The following is a 10,859-nucleotide window of genomic DNA, read 5'->3' as shown; positions in this document are numbered from 1 at the left end:
AATACTAGGACTAGGGGGCATGCGATGAAACTACAATGTAGTAAATTTAAAACAAATAGGAGAAATGTTTTCTTCACCCAACGCATAATTAAACTCTGGAATTCATTGCAGGAGAATGTAGTGAAGGCGGTTAGCTTGGCAGAGTTTAAAAAGGGGTTGGACGGTTTCCTAAATGGACTTGGGAAAAATCCACAATTTCAGGAATAACTTGTATAAAATGTTTGTTCATTTGGGTAGCTTGCCAGGTGCCCTTGACCTGGATTGGCCACTGTCAGGGACAGGATGCTGGGCTCGATGGACCTTTGGTCTTTTCTCAGTATGGCATTACTTATGTACTTATAGTTATAACATGGTGCAGGGCATGCATAGCTACACTGAACCTTGGTTCTTCGTTGTCGGTTTATGGGATCATTTTGGGAATAAGGTTTCATAATAAAATGAGAGGGAGGGTCGGGCGAAACTGTTCAAAAATAATTGATGATGTAACCATTATCTTGTTCGCACTCGGATGGTTCTGTTAGCAATGTTTTTTGTATACTGAACGTGGCGATTGTTCATTTTGCTGAATCATCAATAAAAATCGTTGAAAAATAAAACACTAAGGGCCCTGTTTACTAAGCATCATTGTAGCCGTGTTAACATTTTAAACATGTGTTAACTATGTATGTGCCTACGATATGCCTATAGCATGCGTGCTAAGTGTAGGAGCGCTAAAAACACTAACGCACCTTAGTAAACAGGGCCCTAAGAGGGGCAAAATTTTATGTTTCTTTCTGACCCAGTTCAGCTCAATAAATGAGTAGGGGAGTTTAAATTAATCCACGGGACATTTTCGCTTCACAGAAAATGATGCTAAACAGTGCCAGCTTTCTAAAAAAAAAATAAAAAAATAAGCACATGGAGTAGCCTAGTGATTAGGGTGGTGGACTCTGGTCCTGAGGAACTGAGTTCGACTCCCACTTCAGGCACAGGCAGCTCCTTGTGACTCTGGGCAAGTCACTTAACCCTCCATTGCCCCATGTAAGCCGCATTGAGCCTGCCATGAGTGGGAAAGCTCGGGGTACAAATGTAACAAAAATAAAATAGATACTATTGGAGATTCTACATGGAATGTTGCTACTATTGGAGATTCTACGTGGAATGTTGCTACTATTGGAGATTCTATATGGAATGTTGCTAGTGGAATAGCAACATTCCATGTAGAATCTCAAATAGTAGCAACAGTGGAGGAGTGACCTAGTGGTTAGGGTGGTGGACTTTGGTCCTGGGGAACTGAGTTCGATTCCCACTTCAGGCACAGGCAGCTCCTTGTGACTCTGGGCAAGTCACTTAACCCTCCAGTGCCCCATGTAAGCCGCATTGAGCCTGCCATGAGTGGGAAAGCGCAGGGTACAAATGTAACAAAAATAAAATAGATACTATTGGAGATTCTACGTGGAATGTTGCTATTCCACTAGCAACATTCCATGTAGAAGGCTGCGCAGGCTTCTGTTTCTGTGAGTCTGACGTCCTGCACGTATGTGCAGGACGTCAGACTCACAGAAGCAGAAGCCTGCGCGGCCACATTGGTGATGTGCAAGGGCCGACTTCTAGTGGAATAGCAACATTCCATGTAGAATCTCAAATAGTAGCAACAGTGGAGGAGTGGCCTAGTGGTTAGGATGGTGGACTTTGGTCCTGGGGAACTGAGGAACTGAGTTGGATTCCCACTTCAGGCACAGGCAGCTCCTTGTGACTCTGGGCAAGTCACTTAACCCTCCATTGCCCCACGTAAGCCGCATTGAGCCTGCCATGAGTGGGAAAGCGCAGGGTACAAATGTAACAAAAATAAAAAAATGACCCAGGCACACAAAACCACCACAGCAATGATGAAATAGTTTTAATTACCTTTTCATTCCTTTATTATGGAACAAACTTCCTACATCATCTTTGTTGTCCATTTTAAAGCAGAGAAACCTGAGAACTCTGCACTGCCAGTCACTGGAGGATCACGAGTTCTGTCACTGCCCAGTGAAGGAAAAGACCCAATTTATTAAGCAGAGTTGATGACATGATGCTCCTTTATCCATCCCAGTTTGTATTATAATAGACTAGAGTTCATGGGGACATTTGTCTCTAAGAAACTTTGGCCTTACCCCAGCTCTGTAATTCCAGCATGAGAAGCTCAGCCCTAGTGGGCTGGCAGGAGCTCACAAGATTTCCCAAGGGGAAGGTGACGGTTTACGTCCTTCCCGTTTCTTTAAATGGAAAGGGCAACAGCCTAGCCTGGTTCACGAGTTAGCAGTTTTCTGGATATGAGGGGGTGTTGTGTTCCAACACGAACAGGGGGGTGCTGGTTGAAAAGGCCGGCCTTCATGCCTGTTCTGCGAGGTCAAGATTCTCAAGGCGAGCGAGGAGCTCTCCCCACGGCTTGCATCCTGCAGGCTGGACGGTGAGGCATTTACAGGCCGATAGTGTACGAGCGGCCAGTGGGGTTGTGGATAGCAGAGCACACAGGAGAAGTGACTGCCCACTCGTACCACACTTTTTTCCCATTGTTGCATCGCCAGAAGCGCACACAGACTGTATCGTGTTCTCTCAGCATGATCGGTTGCTATAAAGAGAAACAGAGAGAGAAGGTAGGTACTGAACATATTTATTTGGATTTTGCTCACACCTTTTTCAGTAGTAGCTCAAGGTGAGTTACATTCAGGTACACTGGATATTTCTCTGTCCCAGGGGGGCTCACAATCTAAGTTTGTAACTGAGGCAATGGAGGGTTAAGTGACTTGCCCAAGGTCACAGGGAGCAGTGGTGGAATTTGAACTGGCCACCTCTGGATTGAAAGAACGGTGCTCTAACTACTAGGCCACTCCTCCACTCCACCATGTTAAAGGCATGGATAAAGCCAACATGGATTTAGCCAAGCAAAATCTTGCCTCACCGATCTGCTATATTTCTTTGAAGGACTAAATAAACAAGTGAACAAAAGGTAAGAACATGAGCTGGTTGATACTGTGTAATTGGATTTTCAGAAAGCATTGAAATACTCCAAGTCATGGGATAGAGGCAGTGTCCTTCAGTGGATTAAAAACTGGTTAGAAGATGAACAGTAGGGCTGAATGGTCAATATTCTGACTGGAGAAGGGTAAATAGTGAGGTTCCCCAGGGGTCTGTACAAGAATTATTGCTTTTAACATATTTATAAACTAGTAAAAGAGGCCCGTTTCCAACAGAAAGGAAACGGGCGCTGGCAAGGTTCCCGCCCCCCCTCCCTCCTCCGAGTTCCATGCCCCCCTACCTGCCTCCTCCCTCACTCTCCTCCGAGTTCCAGGAAACAGGAAATGAGGGCGGGACCAGAGGCACGGCTGAAACAGAAGCCAAAGCGAAGGCAGTGTGAAGCGCCATGCCCTGCCTGTTCGACTTCACTATTTCCAGCGGACCAGGAGGTAATCTTGTGAGCTCCTGCCAGCCCACTAGGGCTGAGCTTCTCATGCTGGAATTACAGAGCTGGGGTAAGGCCAAAGTTTCTTAGAGACAAATGTCCCCATGAACTCTAGTCTATTATAATAAAGAACAGCCAGCACTTATGAAGCGGAGGGGCAGCCGTACACGTCCTGCTTGCACTCGGAGGCCACAGAGAGGGAGGGAGGGAGGGAGGCTCGGGCCGGTGGAACTCGGAGGAGAGGGCATGGAACTCAGACGGGAGTGGAAGGAGGTAGGGAGGCATGGAACTCGGACGCGAGTGGAAGGAGGGAGGGAGGTAGGGGGTCATTGAACTCGGAGGGGCGATTCTGTACTCACCTCCGGTTGCTGGTGCTGGGTTCCCTTCCCTCAAACTTCCCATTGATCCGTCCTGTGATGTCATCCCCAGGGCGAACCAATGGGAACTGTGTTACGAACCCAGGCATCCAGACGGAGGTGCAAATTATTATATAGGATGATCTGGAAATGGGCATAATGAGTGAGGTGATTACATTTGTCAATGACACAAAGTTGTTCAATCACAAGAAGATTGTGAAAAACCGCAAGAGAACCTTATGAGACTGGGCTTCCAAATGGCAGATGACATTTACTGTGAGCAAGTGCAAAGTGATGCATGTATGGAACAGGAACACAAACTATAGCTAAGTGACTGCCCAGGAAAAGGATTTAGGCATTGTTGATGATATGTTGAAACCCTCTGCTCGGTGTGTAGTGGTGGCACTTCGCAGTTTTGGTCAGTGCACCTCAAAAATGATACAGCAGAATAAGAAAAGGTACAGAGAAGGACGATGGGGATAGGATGACTTCCCTATAAGGAAAGGATAAAAAGGTTAGGGCTTTTCAGCTTAGAGAAGAGATAACCGAGGGGGGAGATATGATAGAGATCTATAGAAGTACAGAGTGAACAAGTAGACGTGACTTGCTTGTTTATTCTTTCCGAAAATAAAATTAAATCGGAGAGAGTATTTCTTCGCTAAATGTGTAATTAAGCTCTGGAATTCATTGCCAGAGAATGTGATAAAAGCAGTTAGCTAAGCAGGGTTTCTGCCAGGTACTTGGGAACAGGATGCTGGGCTTGATGGACCTTCAGTCTGTCCAAGTATGGCAACACTTATGTACTTGGGATTCTGAATGGAATCTTGATACTGTTTGGGGTTCTACATGGAAAGTTGCTAAACTTTGGAATTCTGTATGGAATCTTGTTATTCTTTAGAATTCTAGAATCTTGCTACTCTTTGGGGTTCTACATGGAATCTTGCTACTCTTTGGGGTTCTGCATGGAATGTTGCTGCTCTTTGGGGTTCTACATGGAATGTTGCTGCTCTTTCGGGTTCTACATGGAATGCTGCTGCTCTTTGGGGTTCTGCCAGGTACTTGTGACCTAGATTGGCAACTGTTTGAAACACAATACTGGGCTAGCTGGACCTTTGGTCTGATCCAGTATGGCAACACTTAACATTATTAACCATGCTAATTCTGAAGTATTATTACTGCAGAAGAAAGCAGGCAGGAAGATTATATTTACCTTAAGGGGAAAGAGGATGGGAAACCACGAGAACATACCCGCGGAATGAGTTTCTGGACGGATACCTGGAGGAACAGAGAAATGGCACAGTTAAGTGTGGGTGGGAATAGACTCTGGGGATTTCCCTATACCTGGGTGGGGTGTCACTTACTGAGGGTAATGTCCTTGTACAGCACAGTCTCAAAGTAACCAGCGAAGCCATGCAGAACAGTATTCAGCCCCACCGTGTACTCCAAAGACTTGTAACGATTATTGTCAATGACTGCATCTGTGCAAGGAAAAAGCAAGACTATATAAACCAGAGAAACAGAGCATTAGGAGAGCAAACACGATCCAGAGAGATTTAACTGCTGTACATTAACATCTGACCATTACATAATGCGCTTATTCCTTTTATGATCAGTGACGATACACGCTACCTTGTGTTCTGTGTGTGCTATGTACTTCCAGTGGTGTCTCCAATCTATGATGCATGAACAGTGGGTGCTTGTTTCTGGGAAGAGGTTGCATCTTACCTCTGCTGGGGTGGCTGAAAATGAAGCAGGGCAGGGGGTCAGCCAGCTGGTGGAAGTTGTGCAGCCTCACCACGTAGGGCATCTCAAACTGTGCCTGTGGGGTGAGAGTGAAGCCCTGTCTCCAGCCATTTTTATACAAACACCAGGGACGAGGAAGAGGGCTCAGACCCAAGGCACCTCTCCTCTCCCACCCCGCCCGTAATATCAAAAGCCCTTCTCACCTCAGGATCTCGGTCCTTCTCACGGCACGCCCGCACCTCATTGTAGAGCTTGGAGGAGGAGATGGGGGCTAAGAATGACGTGTACTCACAGGGGATACTGACACCGTCCTCTATAAAAGGAGATGAGCCGATTACTGGTGACTTCCTTGCTCCACCCTGCATTGGCCCCACCGACCTCAGACAAGAGGAAATACACTGGCATATACAGATACCCCTCCTCACCTTTTAGGAAGTGCTGCGCCCCCTCCAGGCACTCCGGAGACAGCTCATTGTCACCGAAAGACCCCAGCAGCTCACTCACAATGATGTCAGCCTTCTCTGGAGCCACCCACTCCCGCATGTCTGAGGAGACTACAGTCACCTGACTCCCCCACTCTTCGTATCTCCAGTTCTCCAGCCTGAGGGCATGAGAGGAGGGACATGCTAATGACACGGAGGAAGGAACATGGAATAAGAGGGGAGGGTATGCTGGTGACAAGAGGAGGAGGATTACTCACGTGACTACAGCATTGGGATTTTTCTCCACAGCGTAAATTTTGATCTTGCGCTCAGCCTGCTTGGCAGCTCGGAGTGAAGCATTGACTAAGGGACCACGGCCTGCCCCCAGTACCATGAGAATCCTAGAGACAGAGAGAGAGAGCGCAAATATGGATTATTCCGAGACTCCTCTTGGCTGTTCTGAGAATGTTCTCTAAAGTTGCTTCCATAAGCGAAGCCTCAACAAAGCAGATTCTGCCTTGTTCCTACTACATTTGGGCTGCTGAATGGGGAGAATGAGGGTGGCACAAGCTTCTCCTTTCACTCCACTACGCCTCGAGCTATTGGTGAGTGAGGGAGTTTTCATACAACCTACACGAACGCTCCGTTCACTCAATGACAAAAGACTAGTGATCCCTCCACCCTCAAGGGCTAGATGGGAGACTACCTCAGTTTTTTTTCCTTTTTATCCCCCACAATGTGGAACTCCCTTCCAAAATTCAATCAGGGAAGAAGAACCATACACTTATTTCTGTATCTCTCTAAAAACGTGTTTTTTTTAAACTGCTTTTGAAATATGATCTCTTTTGTTGATAAAGAAAACCACATAGGGTCCATCAAACCTAGCATCATGTCGCCGACAGCGGCCAATCCAGGCTTCAAGAACCCGGCAACCCCCCCCCCACCCCCCCCCCAAAAAAAAACTTAATTCTTAATAATGTTCAATTAACTTTTCCCTCAGGAATCTGTCCAAACCCCCTTTAAATTCTGTAAGGCCAGCTGCTGTCACTACATTTTCCGGCAACGAGTTCCAGAGTCTTAACTACACGCTGAGTAAAGAAAAACTTTCTCCTATTTGTTTTAAATCTACCATATTCTAGCTTCATCTTGTGTCCCCTGGTTTTGTTGTTGTTTAAATTATATACTTTGTTATTGTATATTTTTAGATGTGTAATGCAATAAGTGACGGTATAGTAAACAAATGAACGATAAACCTTGCAAGTTCTTCTGCACCGGCATAGCTAAGAATGGATACCACTCCTGCCCCCACAAGGGAGAAAAAGTAATAGCATGGGTTGAGTGACTCACTGTACATTTGTGTCCTTCTCCTCCTCTGGGACACGATCAAGGAGACACTTATACACTGCCTATCAGGGAAACAAAAAAGACAGAGAACATGAGAGATTGAAGGGAGAGAGAGTGCACACAAGTTTGAATCGTCAGGAGTGAAAGCAATCCAGGCTTAGAGACACCCCCTGTGGCTCACCTGCTGATATTGAGAATACTTCACCGGATCTTTCTCAAACACTTCATACGTCTGTGACTCCAAGTTATCCATCAGCGGCTGGAGGGCAAAGGGAAAAAGTGAGAGAGGCGTACACACAGAGCGATACAGTGAGACAGAACACTCTGAATGATCAGAAACAAAACACATGGGAGGAAATGTGGGAGAAGTTGAAGTGTCATAACCTCACATCAGACAAGCTGAGTACATTCTCATTAGATGTACATCCGAGTATCAGGGAGTCTGACCTGAAGGGGAGACTGTAAATAATCTTCATAGCCCCTGGCAAACAATTCGTAGGCATTGGGAGGCGGCCGGTTCTGGCTCAGGTATTGCAAGTACTGCAGGTAGCAACAGAAGTCTTTGTCCGAATGGCGGTTCACCCCAGCAATGACAAACTGCACATCCAGCTGTTAAACAAAAACACAGACAGCATTAGAACACAGCCTGAGCTTCTGCCAATGCTACTCTGCAGGATCAAACCAAGAATCAAAGCGAAGGCCAAGTTTACCTTCAGTAGTCGAAAAATGAGGCGCTGGTGGAGTTTGGACAGGACTGGGAAACCTTTCTTGTTGGTCAGGAAAATACTGGTAGGCACCACAGCAGCTTTGATTGGCTCCCCCAGCCAGCGATCGATAACTGCATCTGAAGGTAGGTCAGCACCAACCTCAATCGCTGCAGAGAGAGAGAAAAAGCGATGAAAAACAATGGGCCAGGGCCTTCTTCATTGGGAGTCCAGCAAAAATTGAGATTCCTCACAGTACTGCTTTATTTCCCCCCCCCACCACCACCACCACACACACCCTTCCCTACCCCTGCAGGCTTACCGAGTGCAACCCTCTTATTGTAATCACAGAGTGTACGAAAGTTATGCCACCTGCAGAGAAAAGGAAGCAATCAAATGAAGCAGGACATACTGCCTTCCGCCATTCCCAAAGGAAAATGACTTTCCACCTACAGACTTACCACATCCATGTACGTTCCTCCTCCTTCTCACCATGGGTCAGGGCCTCATTCTCGATGATGTCATCACGCATGTCATCAGCAGCTATGAGTGGCACACGCATCCAGAACTGTGAATAAATACAGGCAATTATATTTTAAAATCTAACATGCTTCAATCCAAATTCCTCCTACTCAAAGGGAGATCTATACTCCAGCACCTCCCTTCAATCCTACAGTATCCCCTGGTATTCCAGTACTGCCCCCCCTGCCCCCACACGACACAGTGTTTCGGCCAAATGGCCTGCCTCAGGAGTCTTTCGATGGAATTTCTCCAATGTAAGTATCTTAAAGGAAAAAACCGTAAAGCAGAGGTCTTGAAAAAGACCGTACGGTCACATTCAGAATCATAAATCTCCTCTGGTTGCATGAATGTTTCATTTGTTGCATTGGTTCACGTGACCACAGCAGATTTTTGATGTTGAATGTGATCGTAAGGTGTTTTTCAAGACCTCTACTTTACGGTGGATTTTTTCTAGCAGCAATGTATGGGCAATGAGTTGGTAGGATGAGAGAGCTCCTGCCGTGAAAAGTATTGCTTGAGTTCAGAGAACATACCGTGCTGGAATGGTGTCCCACGTAAATGTGGTTAATGAGAATTCGAGCTAGGTTTGTGTTGTCTTCCTGACTGAGAGGAATCAGAAAGGCTGGAAGTCCCAGATAGGCTGAAAAGTTCAGCTCCTGCAGCAGAGCCTGGAAGGCAAAGAGGAAAGAGAGCTAAGTTAGGTCAGCCAAAACAAGAAAGAGTCACTGAAGCAAAAGACCTCAACAACTTTTAATCTCTCCCTTCCTACGGCCTCAAGCCACAGCACGACACTCACTGCTTCTGAGTTTCGACGGATCTCCTCCACATGGGAATCGGGCTGGATCCACTGGGATAGTTTCCCCACAATTAATGCATTCCAGTCTGCAAAACAGACAGAACATCTCATGTAGCATCTCTCTCTGAAACTGGGAGTAGGTACAGCTCCACCTCCTGCATCACTTATTCTTACCTCTCCCTGATAACAACAGGTCGGACCTGGTCTGGGCGCCTGGCCGTGACTTTGCTGGCTCCTTGTTAAACTCCCGCTTGAATCGAGGGTGGAATATAGGCATACAAAGAAAGTCAAACCTGAGAAAACACAGAAGACATTCCATTTGACGTGGGTGTTCACCCAGTTCATTGTACATACCTGAAGACCCAGCTTCTAATCTCACTCTGCCACCAACTAACCCTAATAATCTGAGCGGATCGCAAAGTGGACCACTACCATCAAATCACTGTGGCACTGTCAAATCCACTTTCCAATATTCCCTCATTTACCATGACCTCACTGCAAGGCTTAGAGAGCTCAAGTTCCCAATCCCATTACCATAGGAGCCGGCTCTGTGGGTGCTTGAGCACCCCCAATATTGAGAAAGTTCCATGCATATGTCCAGAGAGGGGTTATTTCCACTGGGCTTAGCACCCCCAATAATTTTGAAAAGTTGGCTCCCAATCCTATTGCCACCATCAATTCACTGTAAATAATTAAGATCCAATTCCTTGTAAATAAATGCCCCCCCCCCCCCCCCAAAGCGATTAGATGATGTGCTCTCATGTAAAATGATGCCCATGCCGACTTAACTGGAAGTAGCCTAAAAGGAAATCCAACAATGACGATTTTATGACGCTAAAGTGACGTCACACTGATTTAGATAGAGCCCGCTGGACTGGTCCGTGGACCACGTGATACCGGCACGCGCCGGTCTCTCTAGGTCCCTGCAAGAGTCCAAGGGAACAGCCGGCTCGAACGTTCTCTGTCTGGCTCGCTCACCCTTGCTTGGTCACTGCCGCCAAAGTGTCCCCCACCTCCGGGACACAGCTCAGGTCCCGGCCGCTCGATACTCGACCGGAGCTACAGTGCACCGCCGCCGCCGCCATCATTCCCGGCCGAGGACCACCCGGGCTTCCAGCGCTCAGCCAATCAGAGAGCCGCACCGCCCTCTGCGCCATGGCAACGTCTCGCCAATCCCCGTGCGTGCGCCTCTTTTCCTGACCATCAACCTCTGCCGTACTCCAGCCCCGCAGCCAATCGCAGCGCTAGGGTGGTGACCTGGTCGGTTTCCTCCCCGCCGCCTTCTGTTAGCCAATGAAAGCATAGATAACCACTCCTATCTTCGAAACAGCGACGTTATAGGCCAAGAAGCTGCCTGACTGTTTTATAGGGACTGCTGAGAAACAACTGAACAGACAAAGGGCCAGTGGCGCAATGGATAACGCGTCTGACTACGGATCAGAAGATTCTAGGTTCGACTCCTGGCTGGCTCGATGGCTTGAATTTTTTTTTCCTTTAAAATTATTTTTGTATTCTGCAGAGCTGTTCAGCCAGTGTTTTGTGTTGCCT

General features: G+C 47.1%; 1 protein-coding gene and 1 non-coding gene across 3 annotated transcripts; one reads left to right on the top strand and one right to left on the bottom strand.

Moving 5' to 3' along the window:
• Window positions 1–1,859: 1,859 nt before the first annotated feature.
• PRMT5 (protein arginine methyltransferase 5) lies at window positions 1,860–10,463 on the bottom strand. Of its 2 annotated transcripts, XM_030187765.1 has the most exons (17): window positions 10,290–10,462; window positions 9,486–9,604; window positions 9,312–9,397; window positions 9,049–9,183; window positions 8,455–8,561; window positions 8,316–8,365; window positions 8,000–8,163; window positions 7,737–7,898; window positions 7,471–7,548; window positions 7,293–7,351; window positions 6,224–6,346; window positions 5,949–6,124; window positions 5,727–5,836; window positions 5,506–5,599; window positions 5,142–5,258; window positions 4,991–5,055; window positions 1,860–2,593 (listed from the first exon to the last, which is right to left on the bottom strand). In XM_030187765.1, exons 1-17 carry the CDS (start codon window positions 10,397–10,399, stop codon window positions 2,441–2,443), a joined length of 1,908 nt encoding a protein of 635 aa, XP_030043625.1. In that variant the 5' UTR covers window positions 10,400–10,462; the 3' UTR covers window positions 1,860–2,440. The 2 variants fall into 2 exon arrangements, 1 of the variants encoding a protein (XP_030043625.1); XR_003940021.1 differs by lacking the exons at window positions 1,860–2,593; window positions 5,506–5,599 and having other exon boundaries at window positions 10,290–10,463.
• Window positions 10,464–10,710: 247 nt separating this feature from the next.
• TRNAR-ACG lies at window positions 10,711–10,783 on the top strand. The gene has a single exon. It is a non-coding gene; the product is annotated as a tRNA-Arg (tRNA).
• Window positions 10,784–10,859: the final 76 nt, after the last annotated feature.

The sequence above is a fragment of the Microcaecilia unicolor genome, chromosome 14, assembly GCF_901765095.1.
Source record: "Microcaecilia unicolor chromosome 14, aMicUni1.1, whole genome shotgun sequence".
Classification (NCBI taxonomy): Eukaryota; Metazoa; Chordata; class Amphibia; order Gymnophiona; family Siphonopidae; genus Microcaecilia; species Microcaecilia unicolor.
Note: the sequence above shows the minus strand (reverse complement) of the source record. Positions and strands in the feature narration are given on the sequence as shown.

What these genes read in the sequence shown, in the direction of transcription:
- PRMT5 (XM_030187765.1), bottom strand. Translation starts at nt 10,399, where the DNA reads ATGATGGCGGCGGCGGCGGTGCACTGTAGCTCCGGTCGAGTATCGAGC. An exon ending in GAGGAACGTACATGGATGTG is followed by an intron (nt 8,366 to 8,454) that starts GTAAGTCTGTAG and finishes TTTTCTCTGCAG; the next exon opens with GTGGCATAACTTTCGTACAC. An exon ending in ATTTACAGTCTCCCCTTCAG is followed by an intron (nt 7,549 to 7,736) that starts GTCAGACTCCCT and finishes TTTGCCCTCCAG; the next exon opens with CCGCTGATGGATAACTTGGA.